The sequence below is a fragment of the Carlito syrichta genome, unplaced genomic scaffold (genome assembly GCF_000164805.1).
Source record: "Carlito syrichta isolate Samal-C Ts95f unplaced genomic scaffold, Tarsius_syrichta-2.0.1 Scaffold316252, whole genome shotgun sequence".
In the NCBI taxonomy this organism is placed as follows: domain Eukaryota; kingdom Metazoa; phylum Chordata; class Mammalia; order Primates; family Tarsiidae; genus Carlito; species Carlito syrichta.
In genome coordinates, this window is record NW_007260348.1 from 858,037 (window position 1) to 882,484 (window position 24,448).

At 40.6% G+C, this 24,448-nt stretch overlaps 1 protein-coding gene across 1 annotated transcript in view; it reads left to right on the forward strand.

Moving 5' to 3' along the window:
• The window catches only part of CSGALNACT1 (chondroitin sulfate N-acetylgalactosaminyltransferase 1), a 93,644-nt gene that overhangs the window by 45,526 nt on the left and 23,670 nt on the right, over positions 1-24,448 (forward strand). The window contains exon 3 of the mRNA XM_008073994.1: positions 12,558-12,659. Coding sequence (XP_008072185.1) covers positions 12,558-12,659 — 102 coding nt within the window. The remainder of the gene's footprint in view (positions 1-12,557; positions 12,660-24,448) is intronic.

Consider the following 24,448-nt stretch of genomic DNA (forward strand, 5'->3'; position numbering starts at 1 on the left):
ATCCACTCACCTCAGCCTCCCAAAGGCGCGGGATTACAGGCTGAGCCACCGAGCCCTGTTCTATTTTTTACTTTTTAAAGACAGGGTCTTGCTCTGTTGCCCAGGCTGGACTACAATGGTGTATTCATAGCTCACTGCAGCCTAGAACTCCTGGGCTCACATGATACTCCTGCCTCAGCCTCCCAAGTAACTGGAACTCCAGATGTGTGCCACCATGCCTGGCTAAATTTTTTATTTTTACTTTTTGTACAGACGAGGTCTTGCTGTGTTGCCCAGGCTGGTCTTGAACTCCTGGCCTCCAGTGATCCTCCCACCTCGACCTCCCAATGTGCTGGGATTATAGGCGTGAGCCACCATGCCCAACCTATGTTCAGTTCTGATTTGTGCTTGGGCTCAGGTTTGGGAAAAGTAGAAACCAAGACTCTCAAACACAAGTGAGTGACTTTCTGTCCTGGGGGAAAAGGAAGAGCTGGTGATTTCAAAGCCTTTATTGACAATGAACTTATGCTGGAAGATACTTTTGCTCTAGGCTGCCTTCATCTGTTGTGTGCTGTAGCAACAACTGGAATGGATCCAATCAGAATCTATTTTTTATTCTAACCTATATCACCTTGGAGTTTAAATTTAGAATTGTGCCAAGAAAGCTTCAAGCACTCATCTTTGTAGCTACTCCATATGACTTATGTGGGATTTCATTTTCAGACACACTACTGTACTTTTTACATATGTCTTTAAGCCTTTTATTGTGGAGTATTGGAGCTTATAAGCTATGATGGCAAACATGCACATATGGGCAGAGGATAACCAGTTAATTATTTAGCCAGTTTATTTTATTTTTTTGAGTCGGAGTCTCACCCTGTTGCCCAGCCTAGAGTGCAGTGGCACGCTCATGGTCACCACAGCCTCAACCTGATGGGCTCAGGTGATCCTTCTGCCTCAACCTTCCAAGTAGCTGGAACTACAGGTGTCCCCAGCTAATGTTTTTGATTCATTGTAGAGATGATGTCTTGCCAAGTTGCCCAGGCTGGTCTCAAACCCGTGGGCTCAGGCAATCCTTTCACCTCGGCTTCCCAAAGTGCTGGGATTATAGGCATGAGCCACACGCGCCTAACCAGCCAGCTTATTTTAAAGATAAAAATAATCTTATCTAATTCTAAATCTTAGAAGATCAAGCTGATTTTTAACCTTATTAATTTCACATTGTTGGGCTATCCCCTCAGCTTCCCTCCTGCTCTGGGAACTTTTCTGTCCTCTCAATAAATCCTGCTTTAAAAAAAAATTCACATTGTTAAAAGGCGGTAATGCTCAGCATAAACGTGTGGTTGATTTCACCAAAATTCTGGTTCATGAACACACTTTGTTTGGTTTTGTTTTGTTTTTTAATTTAAAGGGCAACCTGTCTATAATTAAGTTTTTAAAAAAATATCAGAATTCAATAGTCTTATAAGAGGGCTTCGAGTTCATCTGGTCTGGCCCTCCCTGGCACCTGGGTCTCTATGCCAGCTCTCCCTGACCCTCCCTGGCACCTGGGTCTCTATGCCAGCTCCTCCCTGCTCCCCAAGACTCTCACTTGTCTTTGAGAGTCTCAGTTCCTACTGTCCCCAGACCTGAGCCCAAGCAGAAATCAGAACTGAACCTGGGCTGGGTGTGGTGGCTCACACTTGTAATCTCAGCATTTGGGGAAAGGCGAAGGTGGGAGGGTCACTTGAGGCCAGGAGCATGTGCTTCCGGTAACTGCCTGCTTCCCAAGGCAGGCTACTGCTTTGCTGACCAGCTCCAGATAGAAAGTTGTTTATTGTTTGAAGCTGAATTTTGCCTCCCTGTCATTTCTACCTGGTGGGCCTAGTTCTAGACTCGGGAGAAATGACTGGATAAACCCATTTCCTCTTAAACGTCATACACTGTCAAGTATTTGAAGGCAACTATCACAACTCTCCTTGTCTTTTCTTCTCCAGGTATGGCAGCTCTCAATTCTCCTAGCTTTTTTCATATTCCCTAGTTCTTAAACTTCTTCTGTTATCTGTAACTGTGCCTTTAATCATGATACCATCCAAAGTAGGGCGGGCTAATCTATTCATCTGATCCCAGCTTGAATACCCTTTTGTGCATGAACACTTAACTGTCTACAGTGCCTCTCTGAAGCACTAAAGTGAGCGTTTATGTACTTTTGGCTTCTTTTGACCTTCCTTGGTGTTTCTGTGTTCTCTCTCTCTCTCTATCTTCTCTTTGGAATGGCAGAGTCCCACTGGTTGATTAAATGTCATATCCTGAAAATGACTGAACCTGTGGTTGGCACTAAGCATTAAGTCAAATTGTTACTCTCTACAGCTGGGTTTATGTCATAGCAAATTCCCTTGGCTAGGAAGCTGCCTAAAACTTGCCAGGTTTAGGGTCCTGAGCTTTGATTCTGCCCATAGATCAGTCATTAGACATGATGGATTTGGTAAGATAGTGCTTACACTAAGGGAATGTCTGCTCAGCAAAGGACCATGTCCTCAGCATGGGTCTCGGGGGGCCCGAAATAGTGGGATTCTCTTGGATATGTATGAACAGCTGTTTCCTTAATGTCATGAGAATTTCAAGTAATTAACAAAATGAATCAAACATGAGGAAGGTATATTTTTTGAAAAGTAATATTAGTAACTTACAAGCCTTCGAAATGGACATGGTGGAATGAAATGCAATTCTAGTGAATGTTTTAAAAGAACACAAAAACCCTAGGGCATTTTTTTTCTTGACTTTTTTTTTTTACTATTCAGATGTCCATTGCTCATGTAGGTGGGAAGGGGTGGATGGAGGAAGAATTTTTACTTGGAGAGAATGTTTTGAGAGCCAATTACATGTGCTAGACACACTACTTGGATGCAAGCACTCAAAAAACGAATTTGAAATGGGGCACTTGGCTTCATAAAAAGCAGACCCTGCTATTATAGAGCCAGGGGCTGTGGCAGAGATATAGACAAGGGACAATGGGACACAAAGAGAGTCTCCCCAGAGCAAATGACACATGAGCAGAAGGCTGAGTGGGGAGTTTACTCTGTAGTCAAGGCGTTGCTGAGTGTGATGAGGTCTCAAATAAAGGAATGTGAGAGGGCAGATTATCTGAGGGTATTTGATTCTAGATAAGAACTCAGTAAAGGTGGCATTTCAAATCACCAAAGAAAGGCTTCTTCAGGCATGTGATTCAGAAAAAAGATCAAAAGAAAGAACATCCATGTATCAAGAATAAGAAAAAAAGAAAGAGAAAGGAGATTTAAGAAATAGCATTCAAATGAAAACCTAATTTGAAAGAAAATATAATGTAAACAGAAGAAAATTTCTTCACAAGGCATAATAAGAACTACCTTCCTTCTCCACTTCCGTTGCGATTTGTGGAATGACCAATATATTCCACTGTGGCTCTTCCTGCTGTCGCTGCTGAGATCCAATATGGGAGCTGCAGCCTCCTGTGGTCTTCCCCAGAGGTCCCTGGAGGCCTGCACACACCCTTGTTTGTCATCTCACTAACTGGCTTCCCTTCTGGAGGTGGTTCCTGAGACTGGGAGCCACATGAGGCTAACGTAGAATCTTCCATTTCTTTCCTTGGCCTCTTCTCTCTGAAGTTTGTGGCAGAAGATTATATCCCCTTAGCTGGTTGTTTATTGGTGGCAAGGTTTTTTGCCATTTTCGGTTATTTGGGGCACACAGTTTCCAACGGTTGCTATTTGAGCTTAATTTACTTAAGGCACCAGTCTTTCAATATATCACCTTTAAAATGTCAACACTGCTTTGACTCTGATACAATTGACTAAGAAATTTTTTATGCATTGCTTCACGGATCTCATCTTTAGTATCTTCTATAAGATGAAAGTATTGGTTCGGATAAGCCTGGCCCTTTTGCAGCTCTGTGTTGATTATTACGAGTTGTTTTAGGTTTTTCTCCATCAGCATCAATTTACTAATTATTCACCTAGCAAAGACTCACACGGCTAAGACTTGGAATAAACATGTCTTCTTGGACAGAAGTAGACATGGAATCGAGAGAGAGAAAGCTTGGTCACGATATGCAAAGTAGCCCCAGGGAAGACTGGATCTACAGAAAAGACCTCACTCACAGTGATGGCCAGGCATGAAGTACAATCTACAAGGAACCAGAGGCCACGTTTTCATGTTCCAGAACTGTGCTTGGGGTGGACCTTGAGATAAAATTGACAAAAATTGATTCCTGGGTACATGGAGTACATGCACTAAGATATTTATTATCATTATTACATTATTATAGTCATATCAACTAATCTTATACATTATTTATGTTTACAAAAGTACAAATTTAATAAAACTATTTTTTTAAAGTTCAATGAACGAAGACTCAACATATAAAGAAGGACAGGACCAGGCATGGTGGTTCAAGCCTGTAATCCTAGCACTTTGGGAGGTCGAGGTGAGAGGATTGCCTGAGCCCAGAGGTTCAAGACCAGCCAGGGCAACTTGGTGAGACCTCATCTCTACAATAAATCAAAATAATAATAATAATAATAGTAAAATAATTAGCCAGGCATGGTAGCGCACACCTGTAATGCCAGCTTCTTGGAAGTCTGAGGCAGAAGGATCTCCTGAGCCCAGCAGGTTGACGCTAGGGTGGCCATGAGTGTGCCACTGCATTCTAGCCTGGGCGATGGAGAGAGACACCAACTCAAAAAAAAAAAGTTGCCCAGAGTCCCCAAAATATAGGAAGAGGGACAGGTATGCTAGGAAGCTGAAACTGATGGAAACAATCAAAACTTGTCACAAAATGCCTGGTTTCTGGACTTCCCAGCAGACAAGGAGAAAGGGGAAACAGAAAGGTTATACTAGTACTTCAGCCCTTACCATGTAACAAAGAGAGAAGCCTGCTGTTTATTGAAAGAGGAGAGCTTTTTCCTAGTACCAGACCCTAAGGACCTTCACTTAAGAGGCAGTGAACGCTCCATGAATGATATTCCTGGGATTTACAAGAAATTGTGGAACTAAAACTTGAGTATTGTCATCTCCCTGAGTAAGAATAAACAGCCTCGCCCAGAGCAGTACAGACTGACCTGTTCTTGATGCTTAGGGCTGCTTGTGTGCTCTGTACACCATTGTTGTCCATGAAGATCAAATGGCTGGGACAGTAGCAGGTAGCAGATTCCTTCTCCCTTGCTGTCATAGTCCTGGCTCATGTGGGATCCTCACAGTCTTTGGATGCCATTTTGTCTCCCTTGAATGTCTCACAGGCCTTTCTTGGGTCTCTATAGATTCCATCCTTTGCCCGTGGCAAGGAACAGAGGGAGCTCACCCAAGAGAACTTGCTTCAAATCTAACTCCTTGTTTTAATGTTTCCCTTCTGCCCAGTAGTATATTAGCTTAAACCTACCCTCCATTCTTCTTTTGACTTGATTTGATTTTAAATCACCTCATTTTATCTTAAAATATATTCTCATATTTGTTCTATGACTGTTTCGTTTCACTTAGTATCCATGTAATAGATGTTAAGCTTACCTGTTATTTCATTTGTATTTTGTTTGTGATAGTAGGAAGAACCTCAAAATAACAAAGCTGTAGATTTTTCTTGGGTCTTTATCTCTGAGCCTCCCTGATGAAAAAAAAAATTATGGAAAATATTCTTCATGGGGTTTTTTATTTGTTCAAATCTTTCTCAATTCATTCCAAGTTTGCTTGATTTTTAATTTGACTGCTTCCAGTTGGACTGAGAACCCTTTCTCATGTTGCTATGTTCCTCCTTAGACTCGGATGGTTATTTTTGTTTTAATGTTCTTTGTTTTCTCCTGACTCCTCTTTTCCTTTGCAAGGCATTTATGATATTTTAATGCAGTGTCAAGGAAATCTTTTACTTGAATTTTCTTTAGCAGTTCTCGTTTATTCCTTTTTGGCCTAGAACCATGGTTCTGGAAATTTCTGAAAAAAACTTTTAAAAGCAATAGCTGTAGAATCTCTGAAATTGAAATGAGCCTAGAACATTATGGCTAGGCAAATATAGTTGATAGGCCTCAAACCATCAAATGTTGGAATGTGATAGAGATTCCTAGTTGTCTTTGTGTTTCCCAAAAGGAAAATAATATATTTTGTGATGTTTTTAACCTACCCTCCCCGAGTCCCTCTACCTCTCCTGTGAGCCATTTCACTATTTACTCCAGAGTTGTACCAAGAAAGTTTTGTGGCTAATATGTTGGAGGGACACTGATCTATATCATACACTTTATTTGGATTCAGGCGTTTTCTTTTGGGGATTAAAAGAAGTTGGCTTTTATTTTATTTGAGCCACAGTTATGTAGAAACCTCTCTATTCAAGAGTAAAAAAAATGATCAATTGGAAAATGATTTCACTTTCTGTTCTGAAATGGACAATCAGGAAGGTAGGTCCCAGTTGCTTGACTGAGAGTCAGAATTCACTTTCATTTTTTAACACTGATCAGACTATTCCAATAATAGAATAGAAGAATTATGTATTAAATCACCTTGAAGTGGGGTAGGGGAGAGAACCCACCAAACCAAAGAAATAACACTGTTTTTTAAAGCTAGGTTTCTGAAAGCCCCCCAATAATTCTCTGTTCTGTCTCCAAGTTAGTGCCTGTTCCTTATTTCTAATCCTTTTGTGGCTAAGGAATTTCCTGCCGTTATCATAGCAGACAAATATATCATTTTACTATCAAAATCAAGGCATAAAAAACAAACACCATTGTGGCGCCTCTTTTTCCATTCCTTTTCTGACCAATTCTATTGTGTCCTACTCGGATATTTCTGAAATGAATGTCCTTGGAGTGGTCAAAGCTCACAAATAAAGCCTCTCCTATCCAGATTTCATTCTCATTAGAACTTATGCTATTGTTACTAAAACTGTTACATGGTTGGAGAAAAACACTTGCCATTGTGTCCTGGTAAAGTTTGGGAAGTGATGGACTATTGTGTATCATTTCATTTGCATGAGATACCACTTAAAACCCAAATGGATTTTCTTGTCATACCTAATGCATTTGAGTAGAAAATTGACTTAGAAAAGAATAGTGGTCTGATTTTCTTGCATTTATGCCTTTTCTCAGCTGAGGAAACCTCTTCTCTGCCCCTTCCCACCTGTGTGGAGCCCGCTTACCTGTCAAGGCTCAGCCTGGATGCTTCCTCCTCCTTAATCCCCATTTCCCTGGCACCCATCAGAAATGAACCACGCCCTCTTTTCATCCTCTTGGCTCCTTATACCTCTGTGACTGCAGTTATTCTAGTCATGACTTTATGATAACACGATTCCTAACATTATAGTTATCCAACTGTATTTCTTCCAATAAACTGTAAAGTCCTTGAGGTAGGTAGGGTAACCAGTCACCCAGTTTTCCTGGAACTGAGGATTTTCCCAGGATAGGGGATTTTTTGGTGCTAAAACCTGGAGAGTCCCAGGCAAACTTACATGGTTTGTTTTCCTACAGGGACCACAGAGGATTATCCCTCGTAAATCTTCCTCCTCCAATGAGAATAATGCATTGCTCACAAAGGTGCTAAACATTCAATTATTATCGAATCCATGTGTTCCTAGGCTGCTCAGCCTGAGGTATAAAAACAGGTATTCCTAACTGTAAGAAAGTTTTCCTGCCCTCTGTGCACAGACACACTCTCTTCCTCCCTCCCTCTCTCCCTCCCTCTCTCTCCATCTCTTCCTCCCCTTCTCTCCCTCTCTCTCTCTCTCTCTCCCTCTCCCTCTTTCCTTCTCTTCCTCCTTCTCTCCCGGCTACTCTGGCAAGATCTCTAACCTCCTCTGCCCCTCCCAATCCACCTAGGTGTTCTCAACATGTGTTCAAGCATGAAGTCAACCTCCATTGACAGCACAGACATCAGCTGCTTGAAGCAAACTCATGCTTGTGACCAAGTGGCTGGTGCTCTCTAATGCCACAGGACTGCTGTTGCTATAATACTCACCATTGGCATCTCCACCCGGGCCAACACTGCTTTGTTAGTTTCCCCAAAAGTCCTGGCTTGAGCTCCTAACACCCCTCATAATTTTTTCTTCTGTACAGAAAGCCTTTTCGTATTTTTTGCAGCCCTATCTCTCCCTAGGACTCACAGGTGAGTCCACAAAAGCTGGCTGGACAGCAGGACCAACCCCAGGGATGTGCAGTGTTTTTACGGCCACGCTGCATCTCTGACGAATCAGGTGTTGTTATACTGAGCTTGTTTCTTCCTCAAGACAGTGTGGTTCAGCACCTAGGTGATTTTGTATCCCGCCTCCCCCTGCTCTAGGACATTTGGCAGAGCTAGAGACCTTTTTTGTTGTCACACTTGGGGAGGGGGGTGCTACCAGCATCCAGTTGCCAGAGACCAGGGATGCTAGTAAACACCCTACAATGTGTAGCACGACTCCTCACACCACAGGAAATTAACCAGTCCAGACTGCCAGTAGTGCTGAGACTCTCCCTTAGGATGAGTTCTTTCCCGAGAGATACAGCCCCTCATCCACACAGGACTCACATCAGGCTATCACCAGGTCACCAGATCTGCCCAGTTATGCCTGACTGGTTTCCATCAGGAACACAAATTGAACAGTTCTTTTCACAGCCCATTTCCCTCTGGGATTTTGTTGGGGCTTCTTCTCCCCTCCATCTGGCCATACAAGCCTCTCAGTTTTGTAGCGCAGACCCAGACAGTAAGACCAGAACTGTGAGGCTTCACAGGTACATTCTGCATGCTGCTCAGGTGACCTGGGTACATGAACACCAGGTGGGTCCAGGAAATCTGGATTGCATGCCTGACTGCCTCCACAGTGTGGACAGATCATTGGAACTCATTTCTTCACCTGTGCACTCAAGTTATAAACGATGGCCACGTACCTCTCTCCACAGAGCAGGTGTACGATTAATAACAGAACTCAAAGACCATGAAGGGCTTCTGGCCTCTAATAGAAATGTAGGTGTCTAAGTGATTGTGATACATGTTTTCTGACAGAAAATATATCTTAATTAGTCTCTGGACTGGGTGTTATAATATCTTGGAGAACAAACTGGGTTTTTGGTCTTGGGTTTTTTGTTTTTTTAAGATAAAAGTGTACTGAAAATATAAGGTCTTGATGAAATAGAAACTGAATTTTCAGGCTTCCAGGTTAAGGTAGAAGAATGACCAAGTGGGATTGGGGCACACATGCACATGAACTATGGAAAAACGACAAGTTTCCCCAAAGGGTTCTTAGGAAGTCGAAATCTCCTGGGACAATTGCAGAGGTCTCACACACAGCACTCCCAAGGTGTTCAAAGAGATGTACTGTTAGAGGCACATAAGTCAACTCGGGGGATCCAGGCAACACGTGTCCGGAAATAGATAATTAACAGTGCAAAACGCAGAGTTTGCATACACAGTGAATAAGATTGTCCTCCCTTCTCATCCTTTTTATGTTACATTTTAACCTTTTACCTCTAAAACAAAAGCGTGTGAACATAGTTCCTCACATATACACTCCCTCTCACACACATCTTTCCAGGAGATGGAGTCTAGTGTGAGTTGCTTTGAAAAAACACAAAGATCATTCAGACAGACAGCCATGGTGTCTCCATAATACTGGTCTCATACTCTGCTAGAACACTTATGACATTACAGATAATTTTAGTTTGCACAGAGGACCAAGAACTTCTCAAGGGCCAGCATGTCTTATTCATTTTTTAACGTCCCCTAGTACATGCATTGTATATAGCCAACAAATGTTTGTTGAATGAATGAAGGAAAGTATAAATGAACAAATGGAATAGAATCCTGGAGGTAGACCTCAGAACAAATTCTGCTTTGCCTTTTTGGGAAGCCTCACCTCTCACCTGGTCACAAAATGCATCTCTATTGTATTTCTTAAAAACAGGAAGTGCTTTGAATGGATTTAAAAATACCAGAGAGGGAGACAGCAAAGATGTTATTAGAAAAATAAGAATGCTTTTTATTCAGACTCAGCGGGTGACCCTCTCCTGATTCTGAGATGAATTTTTTCCAGCTGCCTACACAGATTTCAAGCACAGTTTTTCCAGCACTTGGCTTTTAGTCTACCCTGGCAAAGGAAGTTAAAGCATTGTCTGGCAAGTTTGTGAAAGGGATCATTTATATACAGAGAATTTTGTTGTTGGTCGGTGGTGATTCAGTCTGCAGGGATCGTGCCTATGAGGGAGCTCTCAGTTTTGAAGCAGGTTGTCACACCCTAGGCCTCTATTCTCAGTCCCTGATCTGCTTTCTAAAGCCCCACCATCACTCTGGGATCCCAAGGTAGCGCTTTCTTCCACAGGAAAAAAGCAGAATTCTCAGGACCAAGCCTGTCACCAGGGTGAGCCCTGTGTGCCTCTTGACCAGTGTTACTGCCATCTTTCTTATTTCATCCGTCTGGAATATTCTCTTCTCCTCTCTACCTTTCTAAATCTTATCTATCCCTCAAGACCCCAGCCATTCCAGCCCACAGAATTTGCTATGTTTTCTGAATTCTGTATCGTTTTCATCAGTGCCATGAGGTGTCCGATGATTTTATTTGAGCTCATTTTATTTCTTAAGTGTTTTGAGAGCAGGAACAACATCTTCTACTGCTGTGGGTTTCTCCTACCTAATATCATTATTAAAAGCATAGAATAAACTGGTCTCTGCAATTAGAGCTCAGGGAGTTCTAGAAAACTGTGTTGTGGATTGTTATTTGGGGATTAAAGAAAGTAGCCAACACAGAGATTAAAGAAACAAAATGGGGGAATATGCAAAATATCAAAATATCGCAGAATGTCATTCCACCAGTAGAATCTTTCCATTAACTTACTTCTAGAAAGCTCATGCTAAAATTATGCACATACACATGTACAATTGGCTCTCTGTGAGTTTCACCCTCTCAGATTCAAACAACCACAGATTTAAAATTTTTTTTATTTTTTATTTTTGAGTTTGAGTCTCACTCCATTGTTGCTCAGGCTGGAGGCTGAAGTGCAGTGGCATGCTCATGGCCACCCCAGCGTCAACCTGCTGGGCTCCGGGGATCCTTCCGCCTCAGCCTTCCAAATAGCTGGAACTATAGGCACACGCTACCACACCCAGCTAGTTTTTGATTTATTATAGATATGAGGTTTTGCCAAGTTGCCCGAGCTGGTCTTGAACCCGCATGTTCAGGCAATCCACTTGCCTCAGCCTCCCAAAGTGCTGCTGGGATTAGAGGCTGACCCAACGATCCTGGCCTAAAATATATATTTTTTAAATTGATGATTGCATCTGTACTGAACATGTACAGACCTTTTTTTCATGTCATTATTCTCTATAAACAATACAATACAAACACTACATGGCATTTACATTGTCTTAGGTATTATAAGTAATCCAGAAAGGATATAAAGTGTATGGGAGGATTGCATAGGTTGTATGCAAATACTACTCCATTTTATATCATGGGCTTAACCATCTGTGGATTTTGGTATCCTTGGGCTGGGGGGAGCCAGTCCTTGAACCAGTCCTCCTTGGATACTGTGGGATGGCTCTACATATGTGTATACACATATATGTGCACATAAACACATGTTTACATACATTCATATATTTACATATATACATATACCTACATTTGCATGCATATATGTGTGTGTATACATATATACACACATATACATATACATATATGAAGTATATGTCTATTCTGTGTGTATATATTTATTTTTGTGTACATTTGTATATATTTACTTTTTTGTACATTTACACACATTTATACATGCATACATATGATATCATGTATATATATGAAAAGCTCAGAAAAGGATCTTACCAGATTAGTTAGGGGTTCTATCAGAGGACAGGATATGGGCAAACAACTAATAAGCCTTGGTGGGGAAGTAGATCAACACCAGCCCAGAGCCAGAGGCCTGGCCCTTGGAGGACGGAGCCTAATGGTTGCTTTGTCAGGACCCTGGCACTTGAGGTGCCGGGTGCCTGGGATAATTAGTGCCCCAGAGAGGAGAACTGGGCAAGTGATGAAGGCAATCAACCTGCTTGGGGACAATGAGATTTGGCCTCGTCATTCCCTCAGATAGTTATAACACTGAATGTTTCCAAGGATTTCTAGAGTCCTAAACAAGAGGATGGCTTTCTACCTTTGCTCATTGAGCCGTTAAGACTGTGTTTGGACCACACAAGAAAAGAGAGTCATAGACGAGGATTCTAGTCTTACCCTCTGTGAACTTTAGCTTTTTCATCGGTAAATTGGAATTTGTCTCTTTCATACTGTATAGATTTCTTATGGGGGTAAGAACCCTAGGCCCTTTCCATGACACTGACTGGCCCCAATAGGCTAGGCCTCTGGCAGATTGGACACGTGGTATGGTGCCTTGAATCTGAGTTTCAGTTTACCCAATCTGCAAGTTTAAATGCCCTTGTTTTCCTGATGAAATAAATACGAGTACAGGCAGTGGAATGGTCAGCCAGAAATGTCCTGGCTCTCCATCTCTGCTCTCCTGACGGTTTACTTAGTTTCCTTCAAGACCCTTTCGCACTTTATAAAAAGGTGATTGTTTGTGCCTTGCCTGCTAATGTGAAACAGGCACCAGACATCCATGTGTTTTGTTTTCCAGGGAGATGTGCATCCAGCAAGATGGGAGAGTTCATCTCACTGTTGTTTATTTTGGGAAAGAAGAGATGAATGAAGTCAAAGGAATACTTGAAAACACTTCTAAGTGAGTCCAATATGCAGCTGTCATAAGGGGTCATGGTGACTAAGCTCAGAAGTGCATGTCCAAGGCTGAAACTTCTGCTTAGTTGTGTTTTCCTAAACTGGGGGATGGATTGATTGCTGCTATGTGTTGGGAGTCAGCTGCACCCTCCTTCCCCAGGAGACCACTCATCTGACACTGGATTTCATCGTGCAGGGATAATCCCTTTGACAATGGAGATAAACTTTCCTGTGCAGCAAGGGTAGGGGGAGAATGGGGTTCTTTGAGCTTCTGCATGACTGGTCATTCTCACTCTCAGAACCATAGACTTGGAGACTACTTTGCATATTAAGAATTAGAGAGGGCTGGGCTCAGTGGCTCAGCACTTTGGGAAGCCAAGGCAAGTGGATTGACTAAGCCCGTAGGTTCAAGACCAGCCCAGGCACCTTGGCGAGACTTCATCTCTACAATAAATAAGAAATTAGCAGGGCATGGTAGCACATGCCTGTAGTTTCGGCTACTTGAAAGGCTGAGGTGGAAGGATTGCCGGAGCCCAGAACTTTGATGCTTGGGTGGCCATGAGTGTGCCACTGCACTCCAGCCTGCGTGACAGAGTGAGACTCTAACTCAAAAAAAAAAAAAATTATAGGGAGGGTACAACTCTGCAGTGAGCTGTGTCTTAACCATGGCTGGAAAGGCTAAAAGTGATGTCCATGCCTTACCAGCCATGGTTCTCGTCCAGTTCTCATCCACTTACCAAACAGTCTTACCTTTTGGACTTTCATTCATTATGCTTGTTGATACATTAGCGGGAAACCAGAGTGATGGCTGAGGCAAGATCCTTGATTAAATCTACAGCTAAGCAGAAATTATTTAACCAAAAACTTTAGGCTTCCAGGTTGTATATTTATAATGGGTTAACCAGTTGCATGAGGGATAAACATATTCAAAGGCAGCATAGATGGATTTTTCCCTATCAAAAATAAATAACTCCGACCAATGAGCAAGCTAAAATAGTGCAGCACACACTGGCTTTTGGTTTTCCATGGAGGTTTTCAGGGCTCTAGCTGAGTAATCAGGTGGGAAGTTTCTACATAGGTGAAGATTTGAGTGGTCAGTGGTACTCAGTGGCAGAAATAGTCTGAATAGGTCCACATGGTTTAGATATATATGAACAGGACCTCCTGTTTTGAGTTTCCAGTAACTAGGATGATAGTTGAAGGATAAGATTCCAAGATTGAGCACATTTCAAAAAAATTTATATTCATGCTTTGTCACTAACAGACCCAAGACTGTGATGCTAATTATAATCATTCCAACATTCTAAAGCAGTTTGGCATACTATACAGTCTGCTGGCCAAATTTTGTCGGCCACCTGTTTTTGCAAATAAAGTTTTATTGGAATGCAGACACACCCATCTGTTTACATATTGGTTAAGGCTGCTTTTGTGCTACAACTGCAGAGTTGAGTAGTTCCCACACATACTGTCACGAGCTGCAAGCTAAACTATTTATTATTTGGCCCTTTACAGAAAGTTTGCTGAGCCCTGTTCTAAAGCAATAAGGAGTTAAGGGTTTAAAACTAGTAATAACTTAAAGCTTAGCTCCTGTCTAAGGAGATCAAATAGAACAAAATATCATGGAATATCTTAAATGTAAGTGATATAGAAATCCCTCATCGCCAGTGCATCTCTGCTTAGGAGTGAAGAGCATGAATGATTAGAATTCATGTTCTCTCCCCAGTGGGGGGGTTTTAACATCTCTGCCAGTCTTCATTCCTGAATGTAAATTTTTGTTAAGTTTTCCAGATGATTCTAACATGAAGCCAGGATGGAGAATCATCCTATGAGAAGGTGGTAACTCTCCAGGGGGCTGCTTACTTGACTTTATCCAGGTAGCTGCTCCACCCAGAGGAACTTTAAGCCACTATCCAGGCGACGCTGAAGTGTAGCCAGGATTGACACTCTCTATCCTACTGGCAGATTTTCAGCACATCAAAGAATGACCAGACATTTGCTGCTGGGTACACATAAGCAAATGTATATAAATCTGATAGATACGTAGAAGGCTAATTTTGACCCTTCTTCTAGCAAGCTGAATTCTCAACCAGAAGGTAGCTTGGTGGGCAAAGAATGTACATAATCTGAACCAGAAAAGTAAAATCACTTGAGTGTAAGGGGTAAGACTGCCCCTTACAGAGAATTTCATGCTAAAGACTGGGTTGATCAGTGCTTTAAAGTAGTGCTACATAAACTCTGTGAAATTAATTTCTCATTTTTTCATGTTGAGATCCTCATTCTGTAATGTTGATGTCACTGACACCTTAGGACACACCCTGCCCCTCCCGTGGTGTGTTGCTTTGATTAATCTGCCTCTCATAGGAATGCCCAGACCTCCACAGTCAGCCGGAGATGGCTTCACACTCCACTACACCCACTCCACCTTCCAGATGAATCTTCCTACATCACCCATTGCCTTAGCCTGGTCACCTAACGAGATCTAACTTCTAACCTTGTATTTATGACTTACTGCTCTCCCACAAACTGGGGGCAGAGTGTGCTCCTTTGGCTTCACTCCTGTTATCTTCCTCCCCTTGGGGTTCCCTTCACCCTCCTTGTTTATTCCAGCCTCAGTATGTTCCATCCCTACCTAAGTCCTCTCCCTAGAGCTCTTTCTGACCCCCAGTCCTTTCTTCTCTGAACTCCAACAATACTCCCTGTCACCACCTCTCATATTTGACACTTGGCTTATGACCGTGATTTATGTTAATTTTTGTCATCCTATCACTGCAACTAGATTAGAAACTGCTCAGTGAATAGTACTATCATACCTCGTTGTAACTCCAGTACTTAGCACAGCACTTTACACAGAAAACATTCAAAGTTCTTTTATCAAGAGAAAGATAATGCCAGGCGTATGGTAAGTTTGTACACATGGTAATCTACATGTAAGCTTATGTATAAGGCTTTATTTAAATATCTTTTACATCATTCTTTTAAGGTGGTGAAACGTTTGTTCAGAGGCATCTTATTTTGAATAAGGATGGTACTGTTATTTGCATAAATTATCTGATTTAACATTCACAACAACCTTATGAGATAGATGCTATTATTAGCCCCACTTCATAGACGAGGAAACTGAGGCTTACAGAGGTTGTTGCTCAGGTTGTCATCCCTGGCACAGAGGAGAGCCAGGATCTGAACCTCATCTGTTAAGTTCCAGTCTCACGGTCTTAACACAGCACCAGATTTTCACTCCAATCTGCCCTTCTACAAACAATAATTGTTGGTAAAGGTAATGTGATTTGTAATCATACTAAATTAACTTTATTTCATTTGGAGATCAGTATTGTGATTAAACTGCTCTAAATCCAGCTGAATGTGTATATTTTAAGAATAGCTAAAAAAAAAAACCAAAAAAACCAGCAACAACTCTTGTTTAATGACTAGTGTGCAGTATTTTACACTCTCTCTCCCCCTAGGTTTATGCTTACTCAATTGAGCTTTACATTTCAGTTGATTGCTATAGATCAGTGTTCTGCAAACTCCAGTTTGTGATTCATTAGAGGGCTGTGAAATCGATTTGTGGGTTATGTCTAGTTTCTTTAAAAATGAAATAGAATGGGGTAGATAAAAAATCAGAGTGAATCACAGATAGTAAGAATAAATATTGTTTCATGAAACTTTAATTTGTATGTTTGTGTGTGTGTGTGTGTGTGTGTGTGTGTGTGTGTGTGTGTGTAGTGTATCTGAATGTACAATATATTTCTTTGTAAGGATTGTGGTCAAAATGCTTATAAGCCACTGCCATAGATAACAGCACAAATCAATTCTCAATAACTGATTCTTATTCTATAGGTTTTTCTAAGCTACAGTTATTTTCAGATTAAAGCCCAGCTCAGTGGTTCTTAACTACACATATGCTTTGGAATAACCTGGCGGGCTTTTAAAAATGCAAATTCCTGGAAACTAGCCTCAGAAATCCTGAGTCAGTAGACGAAACCTGGGAGCCAACACTTTGAACTAGTTCCACTTGTGATACTGATATGGGTGGTTTAGGAACCACACTATAAGAAACATTGCTGGCCTGGGTAGATATTTGCTTGGAGCTATGTAATCGGAAATTCTTTTTAAAAACGTAACTGGTAGATGAATTGGCCTGAATTGACATTGACTGGATTGCATCTTTGTCCAGTCACAAAGACGCAAAGGATGACTTCAGAAGAATCACCTCTGAGATTTGTGGTACTAGAAATGAGACACTGCTCTGCCTCGAAGTGTCTGTGATGGTAAGAGAGAGCTGCTGTTGTTTTCAGGGACCTGCTTTGCCATCATGTGTATCAGCGTTTCAAGCTTTTTTGAAGTGACTTGCTTGACAAATACTGTTAGGAAGATTTTTATCAGGGCATCCTAGAAGAACATTTGGAGGGAAGGTTTTACTCCGGATTTTTTGTTTGTTTCAAGCATCATTGTTTATTTATTTATTTTTTTTCTTAAATAAGGAATTTTTAGATAAGAATCTAACTGCTAAAATAAGATAAGCTACACAATCACTTCCAAGCAGATAAGGAAGGAGTCTTGGAACCTGGGAAACAAGCAGGGGATAGCAGCTCCCAGATTAAGGCCGCATTTCAGACTTCTGACCATTTTACCTGGCATTTTCCAGAGATAGAGTTGAGCATTCTCTTTGGCTTACCAGTTCTTTATGGAGATGTGACTGCATTTTGAATTGTTTTGTGGGGAATTTGAATTTGTCATGTAGGTAATAGTATTGTGACAATGTTAAATTTACTGAGTATGGCTGCTACTTTTCTTATGTTGCAAAAGAGAGTGTCCTGGTTGTTGGGAAATACCTGTCTTCAAAGGTGAAGTCGTTATGATGTCTGCAACTAACTCTCAGATAGTTCAGAGAGAGAGAGAGAAAGCAAATATGGTAAAATACTAACACTTGATGAATCTACCTAGGGTATGTGGATATTTGTTATGCTGTTCTTACAGTTTTTTCTGCGGGTTTTGAATGTTTTCAAATTAAAATGTGGGGAAGATATATTAGGAAAAAATTAAGTGGTGAAATCCATATAATGGTATATAACGCAGAGTTAAAAGAAAGAGTAAGGTTGATATTAGTAAAAATGGTGGCGTAAAGACATCTGCGAACATCTCCATAATAGCAATGAGAAGATTGGTAAAAATGGTCAGAATCAATTTTTTCAGAACTCTGAAAATTAACTAAAGCCTGCCACAATCTGGCAAGTGTTTATCAAAGAAACAAGACTGAGTTTTGGTGTGAAAGGGAGCTTTGTGCTGATTTAACTTGCCCTATTCCCATCCGTACCTCCAACTCTGTAGTAAACTTGGAATCCAACAGCCCATGAGCACAGCAAGCACCACAGCATGGAATTGGATGCTTTAAAGCTTTATTATCAGAAAGTTGTCATTATTTGAACCGTCTTGTAGTTCTCTGGAAGGCACCATTCACAAGGTTCTCTTTATTTGATCTGACTCCGAGCTTTTTTCATACAAATATCTTTTCTGCAGGGAGGGCATTTATCAAAAGCAATTAACTTTGTAGCTACCAGAGGCAGTAGATAAGAGTTGGGAAAACAATAGACTCATCAAAAAGCTTAAAAGGCAAAGCTAGGAAATGAAATGTTTATAGGAGTTTCGAAAAGCTTCAACACTTTCCTGGAAATCTAAAGATGATGTAGATGTATCTAGGACTGTGCTCATTCTTAGGAAACAACTAAACATTGTCTTAAGCTCTCACTTGTGGCTGATTTTGAGGCTCTGTTCAAACAGGAAGTAAAGCCTAAGGTAAGTTGTTAAATGCCTGACTGAGTGTTGGAGGTGTGTCCTTATAAGCAAAGACTGAAAGACTAATTGATTCCAGCCATTTAAGGAAATCTTTGTCCAATCATTAGCCAGCTAATAAGTGATCACACAACAGAGAATACAGACTTTACAGAATTAGTTCAGGAAAGTTACTAAATAAACAACAAGCTCAGGGGAGGTAGGAAATTCTAATTTCTAGGGTTGCCTAATACATTTTTTAAATGTCCAATTTTTAGCAAAAATTATGAGGCACATGAAGAAATAAAAAACTGAGGCTATGCACAGGAAAATAAATTAATCATTGCGAATTGTCCCTGAGGAAGCTCAGATGTTCAACTTATTAGACAAAGGTTTTAAATCAGTTATATTAGATATGGTCAAAAAAACCAAACAACTTACATTTAAAGAATTAAAGTATGAAAACCATGCTTCACCAAGTAGAGTACATCAATAAAGAGGTAGAAATTATAAAAAATGAACCAAATGGAAATTCTAGAGTTCATAAGTACAAAAACAAAAAATGAAAAATTAACCAAGGTGGTGGGAGGGCTTGATAGCAGGTTTGAAGAAGCAGAAGAATCAGGAGACTTTAAAAAGGAGACTTAAGCCGGGCTCAGTGGCTCAGCCTGTAATCCCGCGCCTTTGGGAGGCTGAGGTGAGTGGATTGCCTGAGCCTGCGGGTTCGAGACCCGCCTGGTCAGGTGAGACCTCATCTCTACAGTAAATCAAAAAATTTGCCGGGCGTGGTAGCACATGCCTGTAATTCTGGCTACTTGGAAGGCTGAGGTGGAAGGATCGCCGGAGCCTAGCAGGTCGAGGCTGCGGTGGCCGGGAGCGGCCACTGCACTCCAGTCTGGGCGACAGAGTGAAACTCCAACTCAAAACAAAAAAAAAAAAAGGAGACTTAAGCCAATTGAGATGACCTAGTTTAAGAAACAGATAGAAAAAAGAATGAAGAAAATAAACAAACTGTACAGATTCATGGGAAACCATCAAGCATACCATCAAGCACAATGTGAGTCCACAAAGGAGGTAAGAGAGGAAGGGGCATTCAGATATTTGAATAAATAATTGCTAACAACTTCTCAAATTTGATGAAAAATAGTAAACTGCATATCCAAGAATCTCAATAAACTCCAAAGAGGATAAATTCAAAGAAGACTGCACTAGACGTATCAAAATCAAACTATCGTTAAGTCAAAGACAAAGAGACAGTCTCGAAAGCAGCAAGAGAAGCAATTCATCAGGTACAGGGAGTCCTTCATAAAATTAATAGCTGATTTCTTATCAGAAACAATAGAGGCCAGAAGATGGGATAGCATATTCAAAGTCCTAAAAGAAAAAGACTGTTAATCAATAATTTTATAATCAGCAAAACCATCCTTTAAATATGAAGGAAAAATTACAACATTCCCAGATTTTGAAAACTGAGAGACTTTGTCACTAGCAAACATGCCCTATGAGAAATTCTAAGAGTCCTTGGTGCTGAAATGAAAGGATACCAGACAGCAACTCAAATCCACATGATCTAAAGGTTGCCAGTAAAGTAACTACATAAGTAACTATAAAAGACAGTATAAATATTTTTGTTTGTGACTCTTTTTTCTTTTCTTTTCTCTTTTTTTTTTTTTTTTTGAGTTGGAGTCTCACTCTGTCGCCCAGACTGGAGTGCAGTGGCCGCTCCCGGCCACCGCAGCCTCGACCTGCTGGGCTCCGGCGATCCTTCTGCCTCAGCCTTCCATGTAACCGGAATTATAGGCATACGCTACCACGCCCGGCTGATTTTTTTATTTATTGTAGAGATGAGGTCTCACTGCCCAGGCGGGTCTCAAACCCGTGGGCTCAGGCAATCCACTCACCTCAGCCTCCCAAAGGCGCGGGATTACAGGCTGAGCCACCGAGCCTGGCTTAATTTTGTGATTTATTATAGAGATGAGGTCTCGCCAAGTTGCCCAGGCAGGTCTTGAACCCGCGGGCTCAGGCAATCCACTCACCCAAGCCTCCCAAAGCGCGGGATTACAGGCGGAGCCACCGAGCCCAGTGTGACTCTTTTTTCTACTGTTTTAAAAGGCAGTTGCATTATGCAGTTATTATAAATCTGTGTTGGTGAACACACAGTACATAAAGATGCAATGTTTAATACAATAACAGTACAGAGGCAGGGAAAAGAAAAAGAGGAACAAAACTTTTAATAAACTTTCAATAACAAAAAAAGGACCGGGTACAGTGGCTCAAGCTTGTAATCCCAGCACTTTGGGGGGCCGAGGTGAGAGGATTGCCTGAGCCCACAGGTTCAAGAACTGCCTGGACAACTTGGCAAGACCGCATCTCTACAATAAATAAAAAAATTAGCAAAGTGTGGGAACACATGCCTGTAGTTCTGGCTACTTGGAAGACTGAGGCAGAAGGATTACCAGGGCCCAGCAAGTCGAAGCTGGGGTGGCCGTGAGTGTGCCACTGCACTCCAACCTGGGTGACAGAGTGAGACTTCAACTCAAAAAAAAAAAATAGAAAAAAGAAAAGCCCAGGCCCAAATTGCTTCACTGCTGTTTTCTACCCACTGTTTAAACAATTAATACCAATATATTACAAACTGTTCCACAAAAAATAGGAGAGAAGAGAGCACTTCTCATCTTGTTCTATGAGACCAGCATTACTCTGATACCCTAACCAGACAAAGTCAGCACAAGGAAAGAAACCTAGAGACCAGTATCCCTTATAAATATAAATGCAAAAATCTTCAACAAAATAATAGCAGTCTGATTCTAGCCACATAAAAAATAGAGTACATGTTATGACCAAGTGGGATTTATCCCAAGAATGCAAGGTTGGCTCAATATTCAAAAATCAGTCAATATAATACACCACTACACCATATTAATAAACTAAAAAATAAAAGCCACATGACCATCTCAATGTGCATAGGAAACCATTTGACAAAAACCCAGTACCCTTTCATGGTTAAAAAAAATCACTCAATAAACAGGAATAGAAGATAACTTCTCGAGCCTAATAAAAGCATGTACAAAGTAAAGAAAAAAGAAAAAGAAAAACCCACCTGTGAAAAACATCCTACTTAATGGTTAAATATCAAAATCATTTCTAATAAGACCAGGAACAAGACAAGGATGTCTTCTCTCACTACTATTAAATATTGTGCTGGAGGTTCTAGCCTGGACAATGAAGTAAGAGGAAAAAAATAAAAGGCATCTAGTTTGGAAAGAAAAAAGTAAAACTATTTCTACTGACAGATGACATAAACTTTTATATAGAAAATTATAAGAAATCCATCAAAAAATTCTATTTGAGCTAATAAATTAAGCAAAGTGGTGAGATACAATTTCAATATACAAAAATTAATTGTACTTCTATACAATAACAATGAACAATCTGAAGATGAAATTAAGAAAACAATTCTAATTATAATATATAAGAATACATAGAAATTAACTTAAAAGTGTAAGACTTTTACACTGAAAAATACAACACATAATTGAAAGAAATTAAAGAAGGCCTAAACAAATGGAAAGACATTCCATGTTCATGGTTTGGAACACATAATATTTTTAGATGGCAATATTCATTGAATTGGTTTTATAGGTTCAATGCAATACCTATTAAAGTCAAGCTGTCTTTTTTGTAGAAACAGACAAGCTGATGCTAAAATTCAGATGGAAATGCGAGGGAATCTAAAATAGCCCAAACAATCTTGAGAGAGAGAACAGAGTTGGAGAACTCACACTGCCAGTGTTAAAACTTACTTTAAAATTACACCAATCAAAACTGTGGTACTGCCATAGGCTAATTCATATAGATCAATGGAACAGAATTGAGAGTCTAGAAATAAAGCCACGCATTGATGATCATTTGATTTTCAACAAGGGTACCAGGCAATTATATGGGGGAAAGAATAGTCTTTTTAAGAATGGTTCTGGGACAACTGGCTATCCACATACAATAAAATGAAGGTTATTTTCTGAATTTGGTATGTGTACATCACATCTTACAAAAATTGGGTCAAAATGGATCAAGGTCTACATGTAAGAACTATAACTATAAAACTCTTAGAAGAAAACGTAGGTACAAATCTTCATGACCTTGGATTGGAAAATGGCTTTTAAGACATGACATCTAAGGCACAGCAACTAAAGAACAAGTAGATAAATTGAACTTTATCAAAATTTAAGACTTTTATGCTATCCTGAAAGTAAAAAGACAGCTTACACCATGGGACAAAATATTGTCAAAGCATCTGAAAAGGACCTAGTATCCAATATATATAATGAGAAGATTTACAATTTAAAAATACAAATGACACAAATGTAAAATGACCAAATATTTGAATGAACATTTCTCCAAAGATGATACACAATGGCCAATAAGTACATGACAAGATGGTTGGCACCATTAGTCATTAGAGAAATGCAAATCAAAATCACAAGGCAAATCACACCCACTAGGATGGCTATAATAACCCAAAGTCAATCACAAGTGCCTGAGAATGTGGGGAAATTGGAACTCTTGTCCATTGCTGGTGGGAATATAAAATGGTGCAGCTACTATGGAAAACAATTTGGCAGTTCCTTAGATGGTTAAACATGGAATTTTTATCTCACTCAGCAGTTACATTTCCAGGTATATACCTAAAAGAATTGAAGATTGGTATTCAATCAAATAACTGTACATGAATGTTCATAGCTGCATTATTCATAATATTCAAAAGGCAGAAACAACTTAAATATCTATCAGTTGATGAATAAGCAAAATATGGCATAGCCATACGATGGAATATTACCCAACCATGAAAATAGTGAAATACTGATACATGCCACAATGTGGATGAACCTCAAAAACATTATGCTAGGCGAAAGAAGCCAGACACAAAAGGTCAATAATGTATAATTCCATTTATATGAAGCCTATATATATATTTTTTTATTTTGTCACCCAGGCTGGAGTGCAGTGGCATGCTCACTGCCACTGCAGCCTCAACCTGCTGGGCTCAGGTGATCCTTCCACCTCAGCTTTCCAAGCAGCTGGAACTACAGGCATGGGCCACCACGTCCGGCTAAGTTTTTGATTTATTATAGAGATGAGGTCTTGCCAAGTTGTTCGGGCTGGTCTCAAACCCATAGGCTCAGGCAGTTCTCTCATCTCGGCCTCCCAAAGTGCTGGAATTACAGGTGTGAGCCACCATGCCTGGCCTCTGAAACATTCTTAATAGGTAAATTCATGAAGACAGAAAGCAGATTAGTGGTGGTTGTCAGAGTCTGGGGATATGCGGGAAGTGAATGTGACTGCTTACTGGGTCTAGGGTTTCTTTTGGGGGTATGAAAACATTTTTGCAACTAGAAAGAAGTGATAGTTGTATAACATTATGAATGTACTAAATGACACTAAATTATACCTTCTTAAATAGCTTTATGCTATGTGAATTTTAACTCAATAAAAGATATAGATGGACACATACATTGTGTCTTATTTTAGGAGCGCTTTCCCCTAATCAAACAATCTCTTATATTCCTCATGTGTCCCCTGCAGAGCTAGGCATACTTTTTACTCTGTACACTGCTGTACAGTAGCTTATTTAAGACATTAAAGAAAAAGCACAGTATCCACTATGTGCCAGGTACTGTGCAGAAGTCGCCAAATCCAGGCCTTTTGAGGAAAGACGCTGGTGTGCATCCGGGTAGTGTATGGGAAAGAGCAGACATGCCTTGGGGTGGAGGTCAAGGCAGGAACTAGGAAGGATACATTGGGACTTGACAGAGCAAGGAGAAGTTGCACATGCATGAGCCAAGTCTGAGGATGCAGGCCACTTGAAGGGATCCAGAGGAGAGGGACCAAGGATTGTGTCCTCCTGGGGTTAGCAGCCTTGAGGCCACTGCCCGTGTTCTTTATGTTTATTGTCCTACTCCGACGATGAGACTGAGACTACTGTCTTCTCTCAGTAGGTGGGGGGCGGAGAGCATAGGAAAGGAT